The 20288-nt window shown below is 39.9% G+C and overlaps 1 protein-coding gene across 2 annotated transcripts; it reads right to left on the bottom strand.

The window, feature by feature from the left end:
• Positions 1–10669: 10669 nt before the first annotated feature.
• Positions 10670–18692, bottom strand: LOC145658616 (cilia- and flagella-associated protein 45-like). Of its 2 annotated transcripts, XM_081716358.1 has the most exons (12): positions 18400–18689; positions 18125–18244; positions 17862–17993; positions 17564–17710; positions 16273–16443; positions 15440–15618; positions 15159–15288; positions 14783–14929; positions 13753–13866; positions 13291–13484; positions 12218–12442; positions 10670–10849 (listed from the first exon to the last, which is right to left on the bottom strand). In XM_081716358.1, the coding sequence occupies exons 1-12, from the start codon at positions 18400–18402 to the stop codon at positions 10774–10776; spliced, it is 1638 nt and encodes a 545-aa protein (XP_081572484.1). In that variant the 5' UTR covers positions 18403–18689; the 3' UTR covers positions 10670–10773. The 2 variants fall into 2 exon arrangements, with proteins under 2 accessions (XP_081572484.1, XP_081572485.1); XM_081716359.1 differs by lacking the exon at positions 10670–10849 and having other exon boundaries at positions 12397–12534; positions 18400–18692.
• Between the last annotated feature and the right edge of the window lie 1596 nt (positions 18693–20288).

Raw genomic sequence — 20288 nt, 5'->3', positions numbered from 1 at the left:
AATTGTAAACTAATCCATTAGATTACTTACAATTCATTATTTTCTTGGTTTGACTGTCAGCGTTACCGATTCTGGCCACCAGTGGTCCACCTCGGAGGAATACTAGTTCGGTCTCCATAGTTACATTCTCATATCGTATTTTTCACCTCGAATCCCTGCCTAGCACTTTGTACTGTTGCTATTTCTGCCCTCTGCCCTCTCTGATTTTTGGCCCTGCTCTGCTTTTTGGAATACTCTTTACCTGGTCCTGTTGTACAGACTTTTGCTATTAAGTTTTACCCACATATGGTTTCTTCTTGTGCTCCTGAGTCTCATTCGTTACATTAACAAAGAGTTTCAGATCACTGGTCCTCTACTGTGCCAACTAGTGTAGCCAACAGCTCCCGCAAGATCCAGTATCTTCTCTGTGCAGAGTCATGAACAACTTAGCACAAGTGTGAAAGTCCTACACGCCTGTCAAATAGGCCCCAACAAACCTGGCAGACAAGCTAGTGTGATCACTTCAGAAAGAAACCAATGTGCTAAGAGAAAGATGCAAAGAAGAAGAATGGAGCAAAAGAGAATTTACAGGTATAACGAGGATAATATGAGTGAAAACAGAATGAAAATATGAGAGAGGAAGTCATCCAGATGCTGTCCAAGATGCTGAGTACTCACAGACAGGGTAAAAAGGGTCAAAACAGTCATAGACAGGTAACCCTGCAATGTATTACAAGTGCAACTACAATAACAAAATTCTGAAGATGTCAAAGAATTCTTGGAAGTGATGATGACGTGCCATGGATAATCGAGGATTCAGGAAGATGGTTTGGCAAGAGAGGATCTACCTGCAATTTGTTGATAAGGCTAGAAAAGCAGGTGAAAAAGCCACTGTCATGAAACCTGCATTCATAAATGCCAGACATGTCAGTACAGAAGACTAGCAGAGCATACATTAAGTACAAGCCATGACACTCCTGTGTTTACAAAACCTCTGGGTGTCCTCCACTGGTTGGCATCTGGCTGTCTCAGCATGGCCTGTAAACATGGCCACTCAATAAACAATACATTTTCAAGTAATATGCTAAACCAAACATGTCATCACCCATGTTGTGGCAAAGTACCCAAGATAAAACCTTGCAATTGGGTCCTCTGCCTTTTGTGTGTGTGTTTATGTGCTCAATCGTTACAGAATATTTTGCCTATCTATGGATCCAGTAGAGGTTCAAGACAGACTGGCCCAACAAGAAGTCTTCATTGCCAAACTACGTGAGACAGTTCAGACTTTCACAGGCTCTTCCCTCAGCTGCCTGGAACTGTTTTGTGTGAGATATATCAGGGGAGATGTACAGCTGCTGACTATGCTAGAGAATTCCGTACAACCACCCCTGGCAGTGGCTGGATGGAAACGGCACTGAAAACCATGTTTCATTGTGGACTCTCTCCTGAACTCCAAACAGAACTCATGTGGCAAGGAGAGTCAGCTACGCTATCTGAACTCATCAAATTCACCATTAACGTGGATAACCTACGACGTGCACATCGTCTATCGCAACGCACACCACAGCCATGTCGTTCTGGGCCACCCTGGCAGCGAATCCACTGAAGTCCCCAAGCCAATGCAAGTGGGTTGCTGATGCCTCACCATCCAAGAACTAGCTAGACAATTCTCCAGTGGGTTGTGCCTGTATTGTGGCGCTAACAGTCACTTCAGCGATTGCTGCCCTGTCCGCCTCTGTTGAGAGAACGAGAGGATTTCTACGTCTAGCACACATGTAAGAACATCTTCTCTACTGTATATTACTTGTTATCTTACACTACCTGTAGTTCTGTCTGTCAATGGTAAGTGTTTCTCTCTCTGCCTTCTGGATTCTGGAGCAGCTGGGATTTTTTTGGAGGTTGGGTTAGCTACACAACTAAGAATCACTAAAATGACCTTAGATCCCCCGTTATGTGTTAATTCCCTTAATGGCCAACCCATAGGTGAGGGTGTAATCACATACAAAACTGTCCTGGTCACACTTAAGATCGGCTTTTTTCACTGAGTCAATCCAGTTTATTCTTTTACCCACGTTCCGTGACTCCATTATATTGGACTTTCCCTGGTTGTCTACCCATGACCCTAGTATCCTGGTCTACTGCTGAACTGCAGTCATGGAGGAAGCACTGCTTTCAGAACTACATGTCTTTGCCAGTCTTCCAGATGCCCCATCCCTTTGCTCTATAGGCCCTTCTCGGATGTATTCATTAAGGCTACTGAACCTCCGCCTCATCGACCTTGGGACTGTATGGTGGAACTCCTTCCTGGGGCTTCCCTACCATGACGAGCTAAACCCTACCCACTTTCTCAGCCTGAGGAGGCAGCTATGGAGGCATATGTTGCAGAGGTCCTGCAACACGGCTTAATTCGTCCCTCCACTTCTCCAGTTGCTGCTGGTTTCTTCTTTGTAGAGCAAAAGGGAGGGGGATTAAGGCCATGCATTGACTACTGGACCCTAAACGGAGTGGAAAGCATGCTTATGTTCTCTACAGATAACGATACCAATCTTCTGTCTTTGAAATTGATATGAACATGTTTTCTGACTTTCCCACACACCCAGCTAAAGATGCCAGGAAAAGAGGTGCTTAGGGTCAGTGACTCATAACATTCATAATTTCTGTTAATAAGAATTAATTTTAAAAATAATTTCCCCTAGGGCAATGCCTGTGCAGCTTTTAAATGTCACAACACAGTCAGTCTGATGGCCATGTGTTCATGCACTCCTTTTTGTACAAAATAGCCACTCTGCTCACCAGGATCCAGGAGCTCACCGTTTGACTTCCTTTTCAGTTAAAAGAATACAAGAAAAGAGGTTAAGGAGGAATAAATAATCGAGATGATCTGAGCATTGTTCACATATCCAGCACTGACACCTAGGGTACCTATTCACTGTGGGGCACTGACCACCCTCCTGATGCCTGTTGTGGGATTAAGAAAAAAGCAGGGGTCAAGAACCATTGTCGTTGGATTTTCGGAATTTTTCACTGGGAGTTTTATAAAATCTTTAAATTTAAAACACTGATACAACTGTATGAGTGCTTCTTCTTTGAAGGACATTGTTTGGACATTGTTATCATATCCTAGTTAGCTTTGTTTGATCCCTTTTCACTCAGGTTCAACTCCTGCTGTGATAAGCCTCACATTTCACCTAGATATTTACATTTACATTACCTACATATTACTCAATGGACAATAAGAATGCATTAATAGCCAATGGCAAATTATTGTGTTCGTTTGGTGTTTGGGAGAGGCCCTTGTATAAGACAACAGGCTAATCATCCTGGATGAAGTCTTATCCCCAGTGACTACTAAATAACCAGAGTGCCATGTAAACGTTGAGTAGACATTCCAAAGTGCTGCGAATGTGCTTCGGAATATGTTCGGTATGTTTCTGTGTTTTGCTTATGAGGATGTTTGTAGTTAAAGAATTATTAGTCCTAACTTTTTTTGCTTATTTTGGGAAAGTTTCTCTACCCCCATTGTTCTTGGGTTGCATCAGACAGAAAAAAAACAGGAGTGGGTTTCAGTCAGCATGCCAAGCAGGAAAATTCCAAATTTTACAGATCACTTCATTAGGGTGGGGTAGTTTGAATTAGGCTTTATATGATTATTTCAAAGTTTGAGTTCTTTTTCATGTTTTGCCAGACTAACGCCTAGCTTGCGCTGCCTTTGCTAAAATAGGCCATTGCAAGTATGATTTCAAACTGATGTATGTCATTCTTCTGCACCAGTGATCTGAAGATGTAATTATGTTTATGGTAAGATGATTATGACACTAGTCTTACTAAGACACAATCTTTTTAACAGCACATTCTTGTGGTCATGGGCTAACTAGGGTCTTACTCAACCTAAACTAGTGTGATTTAAAACATCTGATCCAGTGCAATGTTGCTCTACGTTTCCCTACCAAAGTCTGTTTTTGTGTAACCCTAAAAAGAAAGGTTGCCTGCTTTTTTCCCCCTTTTTTCAACAAACTTGTTTGTCTCCACACATGCTTTGCTCCTGTGTGTACAAAATGTCACAGTAGACCTTTAAAGTCATCACATGCGATCTTAAACTGGATGGTGCCTCAGGCGTAAACCACACTAACATTAGTAAATTGGAAAACATTTGTTTTGTTTGGAAAATGTATGTCTATAAAATAAAACATCTTTTCAAATGTGCTCTTGGGAATGTGGGCAGTTCTGAAATGCAGCTTTAGTGTTGTGGTCTGAATAAGGGAAGACGTAGCTGTTATAAAACACTGACATAAATATGTGACCTCCACAGTTACAAAATTGCAGAGCTTTACTGCAGTAAGTATTTTAATTTCATGTTGAGCTGCTCAACTTCCTAATCTGTCAAAGCAAATAAACTTTTCCCTGCCATTGGCTCTACATATTGGCTGCTATGTTTCATGCAACTGTGACGTAGCAGCCAACAAAGTACTGTCTTTGAAATGACAGAGGAGTCATAGGTCAGACAAATGCGCATGCATATCATTCACCATTTCCACCTCTTTTACGATAATTGATAAGGGGTGTGACTGGGATATCTCTGTATATTCAGTCAAATACTTGTCTCTAATCCTTTGAGATTTGTGGCATCTGACAACAAAAAAAATCACTGACGATAACACACCTAAACTTTGCAACTCAATGAGCTTGTATTTTGTTCTGATTTCTCATCTTTTGACTCATTTTGTTTTAATCACTTTGTTTAAACAATGCATAATTGATGTTGGCAATTTACCAGATTTGCTGTTCAGGATTAGCTAAGTGGCACATGAATAGTAGCAGCAGACTGAGATGTTTAGGCCTGTTACCATCCCCTATATTCCTTATAGAATATGGTCTATGGGGCCTGTAGTTGCTATCCAGTCATCCTGTATCTCATTTTATTAAGAGCTTTCTAATTACTGCCAGATTATGAGACCTAACAGGTACAGAATTCAGTGACAAAGATCCTCTTAGAGATATAAAATAAAAGCTATCTATTAAAATCGATTTGCTCCAGTTGACATTTCATCAGAACATGAGGCCACGAGTCATTTGTTTATTTTAAAAGAAAACTGTTGTTTTCTTTTAAAATTTGCTTTGTCCATTTCCATAATAGTTCGGTTTTTACTGCTCCATAAGAATTAGGTCATTTCCTTCCTCTATTACAATTAGGTAATTTTCTTGCTTCTTATAAGCATAGTTGATGTCATCAGTTTAGGAAGGACTGCCAGACCTCTCACCAAGTCAGTTAAAACAACTGAGTTGTGAGCAAGAAGTGTGATTCACCTCCCCCCCCCCCCCCCCCCCCCCCGAGAATGTCAGCACAATGATGAACAGATGAACGTGTCCGCATGTCTGAAATTGATCTATGTGTTTATTCGCAGCCTAGTTTCATAACTCCGAGCATTTATTTCTTTACTGGGAAAGAACCATGGGTTCAGCTAGTGTCACGTGTTATTATATCACTCGGAAATGTTTAGAACCGTATAGAACAAACAAACAAAAAGGATCTTTTTATTGTGCATATTATATACATGATCTGAACACAGGTGAGGTATTTCAACAAGGACATTGTCTCTCAGTACTGTGCCAGTCTGTGCAAGAGCAGGAGAGATCCAGCATGCCTTGAACACATTCTCCAGTGGACCCCTGGGCTGTAGTATTAGTCTGGGGGCTGTGTGGTCTAAGCATCTTCTCTTGTGTAGTAATGTGATTATCTTGCAGACATGTCTGTACATGGCCACAGGGATATAGGAAATGTTTGTAAACAAATAAGCCATTGCAAGCATGAAAAAAATATCTAAATGATTTATGTCAGAATTCTGTGTCAGTGCTTTGAAAATGTAATTATGTTTATGGTAAGACACAGCCTTACGAAGTCATACTCATTAATAGCACATTCTTGTTGTCATGGTCTAACTAAGGTCTTTAAAACATTTGGTCTGGACCAATGTTGCTCTAATTGCCCAACTATATTTTTGTGTAGACCTAAAAAGGTTTGGAGCACAGGATTTTTCAATACATGCAGAAACTCACAGTATAGCCAATCTATGCTGGAGTGTGTCTAAAAACAATTACAAGAGATTAATAAAGGATTACAATAATTCATTAAGAGTAGTGTGACTTAAGCATGGACTGCAAGGTGGAGAAGGGTCCAGCAGGTCATTAAACTGGATGCACCTGCACCTTTGTTATGGGAAGGCCATTTAAACTGTTTTCTTTCCTAGCAGGCTACCAAATATGCAGAAAGTTATAAGGTGATGAGTCATAGATGATGAGAGAGAAAGGCCAGTAGTTGCTCATTTTGTTTCCAGTTCTATAGTTAACCTGCGTTGTAATTGAATCAAGAGACCGGGCCTTCGGAAATGTTTTCATATTTACAAACAGCAACAGACAAAAAGTCCATAAACAGATTAATTAATAAACTTGAATCAGAAATGCAAGGAAAAACCCCCAAAACATGTAGTTCATTGAGTTCCCCAGGACTAGTGTAAAAGAACACTCCCTTAATACATGTGCACTGACTCCCAATGCTTACAGAATGATTAGCTATTGTTAAATTCAGTGTATTTCTATTATGATTAAACTCAATTTATTTCTATTCAGTTTTATTTCTATAGCAGACATTGTATCAGCTATAGTCCCCTAATGACAAATGAAACGGGATACATGATACAACTGGATAAAACCTGGAGCATTAACTACAAACAGGATCTTGTGGATTAAGTTGAAAATTAGTCAGTAGGCTGACACTGACATATTTACTTTATGTTGATTGCTGTGCCTTGTTCTTTAATAGTGTAACAACATAAGGAGTTGCTAATTCTGATCTATTTAAATAAAACTTTGCTGAACTAGCAGTTGCTCTCCTTAAACAAGCTGAATTGAGAAAATATGAATTATTATTTGGTAGCTAAGCCAAAGAATTAGCCTACCATGGTTAAAGCTACACGGTGGAATGAAGCGAAAAAATTTATATGGTAGATGCCTGGGAATTTTCAAATCAAACAGTACAAATCAATCGCTGACCTTTGGCCTGAGTGCACAGACATCTCATAGCATTTTCCCAATCAGATTCAGAGCACAGAAGCTGTTCCTCCCAATCACATCCTTCCAGATATCTCTATCATTCCAAACATGTTCCCCCAACAGGACTACAGAGTTAAAAACCTTAAATACCTGTCTCAGATGCAGAACTTCCTGCATCCACACAAAGAATTATTTTCCTCCCTGAGGTGCACAGTCTCAACGAAGTGACTCCTATCTATGCGCTGCCTTGTTTTGATTCCATTCCTGTTTCCACACTTCGCTTCGATTTTGTTGCTGGTTCCACCCCTTGTTTCGATTTTGTTCTTGGTTTTGCCCTTCATTGGTTCTGCCCTTCACGAGGTGCTCCTCATTGTCTTGGCATTACACACTGTATTTAAACCCTGTGTTTTCTCAGTCTTGTCGTTGGTCATAATTTGATGTTTAATGCTTTGGTTCCATTTGTAGGTATCCGAAGTGTACTCATCTACCTGTTTTGCTTTTGTCGGGTTTTTTGGGTTCTTCGTGTTACCTGTTTATTCTCATTTCGTTTCTATGTCTGATTTTACTGGCTATTTGATCTTGGACTGTCCTCATAGATATGAATATGGATTTGCCCTTAATGAATATCATTCACCTACACACTTGTGTCCTGCTTCACCTGTTCCACTGTTGCAGTGCTACAATATACAATAAAGCTGAGGTGCCCTCACTCTAATTTGTCCAGTTTCTCATTCCTAGAGCAATATGACCAGTGACTTTCTGTTCAAATTGTAGTAATAGTAATGTATTATTAGTATTATTAATGAATGAATGAATGAATTAATTAATTAATTAATTGGTTTGCGAGCTGTCTAACCTACCCATCAGCGGACCTCATGCTGTGTGATTTTAACTCTTTCACAAAATCTCTTGCTGATGGGATTTGTTCACCTTGCATGATTTTGCTGACAGTTTCAAAATCCAGCAGTCCTCTCAGCAAGATAATCATTTCATGAATGACACTGAATAAAAATGTTATGTAACGCTGTCCTTCAAACGGGAACTGGGTTAAAAGGGTCCAGTTTATCCAATTAACTTTTTATTGAGGACAATCATTCGGAGTAATTCTGGAAGGCACATGTTTTAGTGGGGAGGCACTGGGATGATGTACCCTCGCCTGGAGCCTCCATCAGGGTGCAGTAGATGTGGCTCATCCACATGTGGCTCGTCCACATGTTTGTTATACATGCTTGTCTGTTGTGCTTGACTTACACACTTGTGATGAACACATGACTCAGGTTCTGTGGGTTGTGCCTCATTGCAACTGTGTGATGTTCTTATGTTGTCCCTTTTATAAGCCCTTGGTGTTTTTATGATCATTTGTCTGTCATAATGTTGGCTTCTTTTGTTCTCATTAGTGCACTTTCATGTTTGCATCATTAAAGTCTTTAGTTGGAGACGTGTTTGCCTCCACTTTTTTTTCCTTTTTTTGGAAGACAACTACTTGTTCATGTTCCTTTTCTGCCTCCACACTAATTCTGTTTCCTCTATCCCAGACATTTTTCCTAGCCCACTGCTTTCAAAAAGGTCCAAATGAGGACCTTTTGCAAGTTATATAGATGAGTCATAGGGCTCAAACTTTAGCAGAGCTTTCCCTCCTTTGGATTGACCTTTAAATCTGTACTGAGTGTACATTCTACTGGTGGGCAGGGCTTCTTAGACAATCCCAGAATTCCTAGTGAATTAGTAACATGGAGCAAGGGACAGAGACCATAAAGCTGAACAGGTGAAAGCATATTCACTGATTAAACATTTAAAAACAGACACCTTTCAGTTAGAAACTCATGTGTTGCTGTTTCTTATCCTAACCATTTCTAAAGCCTTTGTGGAATGTATTTCTAAGTAAATGACAAAAACTGTTTTGCCAGAGTTATATATATTATATATATATCATACTTTTCATGAATATATATATATATATATATATATATATATATATATATATATATATATATATATATATATATATATATATATGAAGATTCCAGGTGACTATGGGAACTTGTGTTAACTCTGAACTGCTTCAGTGTCGAACTCCGGGGTTCTCCACCACCTCCGGTGTGACCGCGAGCTCCAGTCGCAGTCTTATCCCCAACACCCAGGGATCCAGGCAGCAGCTTGGGATGTCAGCGATAGGGGCTGGGAATAGCCGTGGCTAGGGCAATATCCCCTAGCTTTAGAGCAGCGCGCTTCATCCTGGGAAGCGCCTGTTTTATGCTCTCCCAATAGCTCACTCTTGAGTGCATTCCCATGAGCAATCCATATGGCGGCGAGAGAGTTGGAGTCCTGTGGTGGCCGGCCCTTCTGTGACCGCCCAAGTGCTGCAGGGCAAGGAGCAGGACGCACAGACTCCCTTGATGTAGACAGACATTTATTGACACACAGGAAAGATAAACACAATTGCACTCACATAGAACAAGCAGCGTGAACACGAGCAAAGTCTAACCAGGGCAAGACTACAATCACAACAAAAATCACGATTAAAGACTGACAAAGAGGCACACACCAACGGGTTTAAATACATACATGCATAATATTAAACAAGGTGCAGGTGTGTGCTAACAAGGGGACGTGATTACAAATAAGATCACTGCACATGGCAGCCCATACCATGTGATCAGTGGGAAGGGGAGCGTTCTGTGACAGTCTACTGTGTTATTTGTAAGAGATGTAATCAGCTTTGCATTGGAGAAACCAAGAGATGGCTTTGAATATCTCTGTCATGATTGCCCCTCCCTGGTGTCGCGTTTCCCATAGCAACAGTGTCTATTATTGTTTAATTCCTGGTTCCGTTTCCTCGAGCTTCCTTGTTTTGGTTTCATTCTGTTCTGCACCCTTGCTTGTATCCCCGTCTACATTTATGTTCACCTGTGTCTTGTTCATCAGTCTTGGTATTTAAGCCCTGTGTTTGTTGGTTATTTTGGTAATCTATGTCTGTTTGGTACTTCAGGTCGTTCAGTATGTTTGGTTCTTGCTGTTTTGTGCCTTAGCCTTCATTATTTTTGTTATCCTGGTTCGTCCCTGGTCAGTGTTTATGTTTCTATCTGTCCGTTAATAGATTCCCTCTGCTCTTGCATCCGACCCCTCTTTATATATAAAAAGTGTATTCTAATACTATTGTGTATTATTTTACAATAATTATTCCATATACCACTGTTGTACTGTTATTATCTATAGTCCCATTGGTTCTCCACATTGTATACCTGCTATTTCACACTGTCACTTTCATTATGCTCCATATCATATCATATAACTAGTGGATAGGGTGGCACTTGGGCAATTGTGTTCATTATAGTAACTGTCCCCATAGTTTTTATTTTTCCTTTATTCTACTCTATTTATTTATTTTTTTACATTTTTCTTTATTCTAATCTACTCTTTATTCTACTTTACTCTTTTTTTGTTTGATCAACTGCGTCACCCAAATTTCCTCCATGGGGATCAATAAAGGAAACTTATCTTATCTAACTATAGACCCCTAATGAGCAAGCCAAAGGCGGACTTGTCAGCATAAAAAAGAATTTAAAAGGGATTTAAAAGGGATTTAAAAGGGAAACATCCTCCCACCCTAAACTAGTATGAAATAACTGAAATCTGAGAACAGTTTGTTTTAATATTTTTATTTGCTCATGTTACATACAAGACATTCTTCATGTTTGTTTGTTTTTTTTAAATGTATATGTGGGGGGAAATACATGAATAGAATATTTAGCGTACCAATGTGGGTAAGACGTAACTTTTCCGTTCCACTTCATTGCAATATTTTTCAGGAAGTCCAGCCACCCTGTGGGAGATTAAACCATTTATCATTAGCCATAAACCACCAAAGCCATTATATTCAATTCAACTACATACTTCCTGTGTATTGGCTTAAAATAATTAGATATGGGAGTCATTCTTGGCTGTTTGAGTACATGTTTTAAAGGGTCTACATCTGGAAAATGTTACTGTATCTATTTATGACATGTTTTGGCAGCTACAGAAAGCTGGAAACTTCAGAAGCATTCCAAAACCACACTACACATATTTCAGGACAAAACACCTTTTCCTGTGGGTGTTCGAGTTTGAATGGCACCGGATACATGATACAACTGGATAAAAACCTGGATCATTAACCACAAGCAGGCACTTGTGGATTTTTATTTGAAAATTAGCCAGCTGGCTGACACTGAGATATTTACTTTATATTGGTTGCTGTGCATTGTTCCTTAACAATGTGACATTAGGATTTGGTAATTCTGATCTATTTAGATAAAACAATGCTGAACTAGTAGTTGCTCTCCATTAACAAGCTTTCTTCTAAGATAAGAAAATTAATGAATTATTTGTTAGCTAATCCAAGGAATCAGCCTACCATGGTAAAAGCCTTAGAGTACTCTGAAATAAAGTAATAAATTAATATGGTAGATGCCTGGGAATTTCCCAATTAATGGGTCCAAATTGATCGTTGACCTTTGGCCCAAGATGCACCCCTTGTTTTGATTTTGTTTCTGGTTCTGCCCTTCATTGTTTTTCGGGTGCTCCTCATTGTCCTATAATAATGTAATAACATACTGTATTTAAACCCTGTGTTTTCTCTGTCATGTAGTTTTCTCTGTCATTCATTTGCTTGTTTGTTTTTGCAAATTAATTGGTGCAAGCTAGTAAAAGTAACTAACCAGTATCAAATACTCTTTAAATTAGTTAACTACAGGAAGTTACTATCAGAATATGCAGTAATTCTCTCCTTGTGAATCTTATGAATCTTTAAGTTGGTTTGTCATGCATTTGACTTTTTCATAATTACCAAGTTTGTGAGCTGTCTAAGCTACCCATCAGCGAACCTCATGCTGTGTGATTTTAACTCTTTCTCAAAATCTCTTGCTGATGGGATTTGTTCACCTTGCATGATTCTGCTGACAGTTAAAATATCCAGCAGTCCTCTCATCAAGATAATCATTTCATGAATGACACTGAATAAAAATGTTATGTAACGCTGTCCTTCAAACAGGAACTGGGTTAAAAGGGCCAATTATGAAACTTATCATTGATGATGTGGTAGCTCAGTGGTTAAAGTAATTGACTTATAATTGGTAAATGTAAAATGGTGTCAGTCATTGGGACCAATAGTGCTGTTTGCCAAGCTTCTTTGTGTTGCTTTTGTGTGGCTCACTTCAGCTCTTTTATCTTCTTCTCTTTGATCTCATCCAGACGTGCTCTGCGAGCGCGCTCCCCTTCGTTGAGTCTCTCTGCCTCATGGAAGCGCTCCCGTCTCTGGACAATGGCCTGCATCTCTCGCTCACGAACCTGCTGGCGAACTCCCTCACCGTGGCAGAGTGCCTGCTGGCGTTGACGCTCCTCTTGCTCCTTCTCCCATGCAATTAACTCCTGCTGTGTTCTGTCAAATCCAGAATTCAGAGACACCTCTGACACCTTCATGTCAGTGTTGATCCCAAATGTGAAGATTACCTGAGATAAATATCCTTTAATCTGGCCCAAAATCAAGATCGAAAAATAGGTGATGTTTTCAAAATGACACTTTACATGCCACATTATACAATTTGCAGTAATAAATCCAGCAGCACCTCTGGGAAAGCAGACAAGGTGTGGAATCCTGTCTGGGAAATAGTGAGGGATTGATCATATGATCCTGATGTTCCATAATTGTATAAAAATTTAAAAGTGTAATGCCCAGAACTATCATTCCCAGACTTCTGTCTATTCAGGTCCATGTTGTATCTGTGGATTCACAGGCTTGAAATGTAATCTAGTCTCTGGTGGATACCAAATGCTAACTTGCTTTTTGGAACATGAAACAATTCCCAGCTTCCTTTCTTATAGTATGTAAATGTACTATTTTTCCACCAGAAAAAAAATAAATGCATATGCTTATGCTAGACTTCCAGCAGACAATAAATGTGTTTTCCAGTAAATGGAAAGAACAGTTGGCTCCCATTCCTTTCCCTCCTCCACCACACTTCTGTTTTCTCTGAACTTTTTCCCTAAACTAGCCCACAAAAATAATTATCAAGTTCTTGTTTTGACCTTTAGATCTGTATTGCACCCTTATGCTAGCATCTCAAAACTGCCAAGGCTTGCCTGAGACACTGCCTCGAGTGTTTATGCCAAATGTATGCATTCCAATGCAGGCTGGGATGTTTTCAGACATTCACCAAATTCCTGATGAATTAGTAACACGGTCAATGTGGAAAACGCCTGGTGCTTATGAATGTGGTGCTTGTTCACCTCAGGACCCTGTCGAACTCCGCCCTCTCCCGGCTAGCCTCAATAGATAGCATGTGCTCTTTGTAGGAAACCTGCTGTAAGCGAGCGACTTTCAGCTTTTCCTCTTCCTCCAGTTTCTTCTTGATCTGCTCTTTCTCCTTTCTTCTCCATTCCCTCTCTGCAGCTTCCTGGTTCCTGCGAGCCCTGAGCTCATCCTAGGAGGATATGAGATCACAAAATTAACTAAAAAAAAATCAAGGAAAAAAAAAAAAAAAGAGAACTTTGCCCCCACAGATATGATTTATTACAGTCATTATTCATATAAAATATGTATATAGATTTTATCCTCCTCTGTCATAAATCTGTCATGACATTGTTATTTACTTAGAAATACAATCCACAAAGCTTTTAAGAAAATGATAAGAAACAGCAACACTGAAAGGAGTCTGTTGTTGAATGTTTAATCAGTGAATACGCTTTCACCTGCTCAGCTTTATGGTCTCTGTCTCTTTCCTGAAGAGTTCTGAGTCTGGCCACTTCTTTCTCCTTCTCTCTCTTTATTCTTCTCTGCTCATCCTCATACTCAGCCTCTCGTTCCTGCAGCCAGAAAACAAACCCTAGCAGGGTCAAAAGGTCACCAAGTTCACTTTTCTGTCTGTCCAAATTCCTGGGTCTATCTCACAGCCTTTCCACCATTCTTGCTTTGGGAGAAAATATTTCCTTTATATATAAAGGTTGGACTATATTGAATTTTCTAAGTTTTATTACTCCAAGTGCATTGCATTTCTGTTATACTCTGAAGAGGTAACAACATAATTTTCTATTGCTGAGTATTGTTTCACTGCTGGGTGCCATAGACAGATCAGAACATTGTGTACTTGGTACCAGATGGCAATCGAAGGAGAGAAGAAAATCCAGCTTGCATCTTTGTAACATTAATTCTAACATTCACAATTTCCCCAAAAAAGCACATGATTTAATGGTTTTAGTTATGTTTCATATAAAGTGTTAATATCGTCACTGTGACAGGATAAGACATGCCTCATTTTCCAAACACCTAACTCTTGGACATCAGTAGAAACTAGCCATTCAAGAAATCTGTATAATTTACTAATTCAGTCTGATTCTGTCCAGATTATAAATCTACCGATTTACTATCAGACCTTCAGGTTTGTACATAATGTACATGATTTATATAAAGTATATAATTTAGCCACGTCCTATAGGACTTAAAGAATGGGTTTGCAGTTCCTTTTCAGAATGTAAATGAATACCACAATGCTGTGTCACAGTAAAAGGGGCATGTCTTCAGACATGCAGGCCCAGAACCCAGACAATAATTAGTCACAAACCAAGCTTCAGTCTTTCAACCAGGTTCTCACTGATCTTGCCAGACCCAAATAATTCACATGCTGCCAATATGTCTGAACAGATGTTTGCATATTTTTGTCTAGTAATATCCATTTGGCAGACCTTTCTCATAGACAGATACTTTATGCCCAGTTTCACGTACCAGTTTCTGGCGTGTGTAGTCCAGAGCTCGGCGGTCTGCCATTCTTTCTTCTTCCTTACGGTGCTCCTTAGCAAGCAGACTATCTTCATTTATCTTCTGAATTTCCAGTTGTAGCTTGCTCTTCTCTGATTTCTTTCTTTCCATAGACTAGAACCACAGACCCACCCAAACACACACACACACAAACACACACACACAACATACATATACATATACATGCACATAAAAAACAGGTTTACCGGCATTGCAACACTTTCACAATAGCTGACCCACTCTTTAAGATATCAGGGCTACTATATTGGGCACTAGAAGGAGTGCTGCAATCAGATCACTTGGGAGAGTGTTATGTTAATAAGTGTGAAGTTGTGGATAACACCTCCAGCTCCTCCATCTGCATCCGCTCCATGTTCTCCAGCATCTGTTGCCCCTCCTGTTCCTTCATTTCCTCCTGAAGCAGCTGCTCTTCTAGGCGTTCCTCAATCTGCTTTAGGATACACATCTTCCCTCTGATGTTAGAGAAGTGTGTGAACGCACACGCACACACACACACACACACACACGCACACACATGCATGCACGCACAGACAGTAATGCAGGTGCAAGCAGGAGCAACACGTGGCTGAAGAGCAGCTGATGTGGCACATGGTGAGCCCTCACTGCATGCGCTGCTCTTTGCGCAGCTGGTCAATCTTCTCCTGAGCTTCCAGGGCTCTGCGGCGGTCTAGCTCCATGAAGGCATCCAGCCTCCGCTCCTCTTCTTCCAGCTCAGACTGAATCTGCTTCTTCTCCAGTATCTGAGCATCACGTACTGCATGGCACTGAGCTCCCAGGATCAGCTGTACAGGTTCCCATCCAGCCACACACACACACACATTGCACACGTTAACCAAATTGGAAAAAAATAGCGCATGCCTTCTTGGCATACAAACTAATTTCAACATAGATATTAGTGTAAAATATGACTAATAGTTTACATAATTTCAGTTGAGAGCTTTTAGTGATTCAGACCATATATGCACTAATGTGTTCCATTCCTAACCCATTAACAATTAACAACACTTTAGCACCTGTATATTCTCGTGAAACAGTTCAGCTATTGCTCAACCTAATTCAAAGTTGGACATCAGTACATAGTTAACTTCCTGACATGTTACTGCTCTTCACACCATTGGCCAATCGTATCTCCCAATAAACTATTTTATCAATTAATCTGCGTTGCCAGTGTTTACTACAATGTAGTCATCTATGTAGGATATATGATCTAACCAAACAGTTCCTTATTAAAAGTTATTATGTTAGCGTGTTGCGATGAGATGTACCTTGATGACATACTGAAAAGCCAACTGCATTTCATCAGAGATTCAGCAACATTACATTGGATTACATTTGTGTGAAAAGACGAAAGAGGGAGAAATTACGAGAAAGGACGAAAAGAAGCATGTTGATACATGCAGGCACAGCTAGGGAGAGCCAGAGGGTGCCAGTCAGACCTCGTTGAGCTTCTTGACTTCATCCTCTTGCTCAATCCTCAGGGCCTTAGCCCTCTCCAGCAGGTACTGAGCACGCTCCCTGGCCTCCTCCTCCAGCTCGCTAAGACCCTGGTTCTTCTGCCGAGACAGGTCCACCTGACGCATGTGAGCCTTTCGCTCCTCTGCTGCATCCTACCACACGTGGGGAAAAAGCACTGAGAGCAGCAGAGTGAAAAAGTGCAGTGGTTGAGGTGCTCACTCGATTTGTAAACAGAAAGTTGCCAGTTCATGCCCCTCCACTATCAAGTTGCTACCTTTGGGCACCTGAGCAAGGCCCTTAATCCTCAATGACTTGAATTGCATTCAATCATAATTGTAAATTGCTTTGAATAAAAAGTGTCAGCTAAATGGTTTATTTCAGGCATTATCAGCCTTCTTTACTATATACATTTTTTTCTCTCTGTCTCTATCAGGTTTGTTGCCACCCATTCTGAAGTTCTGAAGTTGTTATTACCTCAACAAATGCAACACCCAACAATTGTAATAATAGCTATGCTAACAAAAATGGTAATTCACATTCAGTCTTTTGTAAGAAATCATTCTTAATCTGAAACTGAGAGGCTGGAGCACTGGACTCTTAGTTGACTAGGTGCAGCCTTTGGAAAGGAAAGGTGTAAGAAAAATGTCTGCAGTGTCTGAGAAGATTCCACTATCCATGGAAATGTGTCCCCATATGTTTTATTACAGTAATGGACTGACTATATAAAATGATATAAAATACACATATAACTCTCTGAATACTGACAAATCCTGCTCACAGAACCTTTTGCCTTAGAAGAGAGATAATATAGTGTGGCCATTGGCAATCAGCCAGAGAGAGAGCTTGTAAACTAGAGAGAGCTTGTAAATGTTGTTTTAGAAATTGTTGAGCTGTATGAGTATTTAGTTTAGCCTGTCTCTATTAGTGATCATTTTTAGAAGGCCACACTTATGCTCTTCCCATTAGTCTTAAGTCTTATCTGTTGCTATTACAAAACCGTGTTTGTGAAAAAATAAAACATTTAAAAACTCTTTACCTTTTTTCTACACTGATGCTAGTAAGCTGACTAAACTTGTTCAAATGTTCAGATCTTTTTAATTCATTGGCTATCTTAGTGGAACTCTGGAGATGTAGAGTCATTAATACGCATCATATTGTTCATAGAGCTTCAGATTAACACAGCTCTAGATCAGATAAAATATTAGGATACAGCTTTAGGCACAGGTAGCCTACTAAAATTAATATGGAGCGAATTTTTTTTTCTTTCCATACCATGGCCTTCTCCCGAGATATGCGCTGGCTTTGCAGTACCGCTTCCTTCTCAGCTTTCGTTAATACACGTGACTCGGCCGTGATGCGCTCAATTTCATCTGGGCAGAGGATGACGGACTGTCCGGATGGATCCTTTCTTGGAATTCTATTTGAAAGCATTTGTATAGTTAACGTTTAACTTATGTGTATGTATATGTATAGCAAACCTAATTGTTAGTAAGGAGTATATCATGTTATTTCTTTATATTTAGCGTTGACATGTATCTTTGGGACCAAACAACTCTGATCAAACTTTCCTCAAGTCTCTGATCAGGTCCTTAGTAATGACGCGGACTGTCTCCGATTTCTGTGCTTTGCCGATGGGAGCAGAGCGAGACAGTGTTCTGGATGTCGGGACGTGGCCTGTATTGTCTTCCAATTCACACTGTGACTGATGGAAAAAAGCGAAAACTAGTTTCAAAATGTCCGCTTTATTCCAGAAATATTGTCCTTGTGACGCGATCAAAGACTACCGGTTTAGTTGTAGGGCTGTATGTCAACGAAACGTTGCACAGTGTTCACCTGTTTGGGTGTTCCAAAAAGAGCCTCATCCACTTGAGAGGTGAGGGCGCGCCTGCGGTAGCGTCGAGAGTGAGCGCTGTTGCTGGACATCCGTGTAGACGAAGATGCCACACTTTGAGGCTACGAATGCCAACAAAAAGGAACATTCTTCACAGGCATACTATTTTTTTTATTATCTCATGCATCATGTTATGCCTATAGAACAACTGACAGATTCTTGAACCTTTAGTCTGTCGTGGCTCTTTGTAATCAAACATGAAAACTCATCAACTTACCATGGTTCTATGAGATTTCAGTAATGCACCTAAAGCTTTGCTTCAGATACGATTATGAACTCTTATTATTGCATATACGTTTACCGTCATTTCTTCATTCAATACATTGCTTTTCCTTTATGTTTCCTCTACGGTCCAACCAGCCCTAACCGAGTTAAAGCCCTTTGTTGTTATGTTTCTATAGAAACGGCGAAACCGAGGAAGCTGTTGCTGTGGTTACAAAGATCTAAGAGCCAGTATGTTAGAACTGCTAATACAACACTTGCGGCTATGACAGGAGCCACAGAACTACGACAAACTTTTGGTGTATTCTTAGAGCATCCGGAAGTACACGAACTTTCACCCAGTTTCGCTTTCAGCTGACAGAACACTTTATGCGGTCAAGTCATCCGCGCTTTAAATCTGAATGCGCCTAAATGCTCGTGTATACTGCGGTATTTCCATGCTCTCCGCAAACGTATTCTCCCCAAGCAGATAGAAACTTTCATAGTTTGTTCAAGGGTATTGGCACAGACACGGTTTAAATACAGGTACAGTTTAAATCACAACTCATAGCATTAAAAAATCACCTTTGCAAGGATAGGCAGATTCTAATGTAGCATTTTAAAAGCCCTAATATCATTAATGGGACTTATCGCACAGAAATTTCCCATAATGCCAAAATAATTCTTGTCACGGCATGGCCCCCTCCTCCTCGACGTGTGTGTGTGTGTGTGTGTGTGTGTGTGTGTGTGTGTGTGTGTGTGTGTGCGCGCGCGCACATCACCACGCCTTTCCTTTATTAATTGGTCATGTGTTACACCTGTACTTCGTTATTGTCCTTGTTAGTATGTGTATTTAATGTTTTGTTAGTGTTTGACCTCGTGTTCCACAGGGTTCTCTGTGTAAGACTGTGCTTGTTCCACTTTATTGTGTTTTGCCTTTTTGTTGTTTTTTTATCTGTCAGCGTAGTGTCATTCTTAGTGTTTTAAATTTAGATCATTACTGTGTCAATAAACGTCAGTGTCTTTTGAACCACAACTCGCCTCTGCATCATTACAATTCCAATAGAACCTAAGGGCCTTAGCTCCTTGCTATCACCTTTGCTATCACAAGTTTAGACAGATTCTACTGTACAATTTGTTCATAAATTCACAAGTTCACAAATTAAAGTCATATTACTTTCAGGCAAATTAATATATGTATTTCTTATTTCTTATTGTTATCTATTTCTCAGAATTTTCCTGTAATGCCAAAACAATTCCACTATCACCCAAGACTAGTAGCTTGTTTACCTAGTTTAGTTCAGCATCCAGATTCATTTCATTCCTCAATTCCGATTATTTTTTTCACGTTCAATCTGTCTCACTCTCCCGAACGTTGTAGTTGTCTTGCATACCTAACAAGAGTAGTTACCTGTCAAAGGAATTTTGGGAACATGATAAAATAATGGAACACATTCACCTCTTGACTTCTGCCAAATATGGAGGCAGGTCAGCTTGTTGCTGGAGCTATATTAATTGGGAGCTAACTAGTATACTTTTCTGCTGTCTACTGAGCTACAAGGGCTGATATTAAGTTAAAGAAGTTATTGAATTGAAGTCTTTGGCACATCAAAGTAGTTTAGCCAGCATTCAGTTTTAAAAGACTGCAGTTAAATCAATCCACTAATAAATGACATCCGTTCTCATGAACAAGCCCTCCCAGTTTCCGTGTTCCATGTTTTCCCCGTCTTGTGTTTTTATTTCCGTTCCATAGTTTCGTTTTCTCCCTCGTTTGATTTTCAACACCTCGTTTAAATTTTCTATAGATTTTCAACTCCTCGTTTAGTTGATTGTATTTAAACCCTTAGTTTTTGCTTTTTATTGTGCATGTTTATTGACTCCGTGCGTACATATAATTTTGAATCA

This window comes from Electrophorus electricus, chromosome 6, assembly GCF_041902795.1.
Source record: "Electrophorus electricus isolate QZ-2024a chromosome 6, ASM4190279v1, whole genome shotgun sequence".
In the NCBI taxonomy this organism is placed as follows: Eukaryota; Metazoa; Chordata; class Actinopteri; order Gymnotiformes; family Gymnotidae; genus Electrophorus; species Electrophorus electricus.
Note: the sequence above shows the minus strand (reverse complement) of the source record. Positions and strands in the feature narration are given on the sequence as shown.

Excerpts from the sequence above, each read along its gene's own strand:
- LOC145658616 (XM_081716358.1), bottom strand. Across the intron at positions 16,444-17,563 it reads TATCTCGGGAGAAGGCCATG|GATGCAGCAGAGGAGCGAAA; the intron begins GTATGGAAAGAA and ends CACGTGTGGTAG. Across the intron at positions 13,867-14,782 it reads ACTACACACGCCAGAAACTG|GAACGAGAGGCTGAGTATGA; the intron begins GTACGTGAAACT and ends TTCTGGCTGCAG.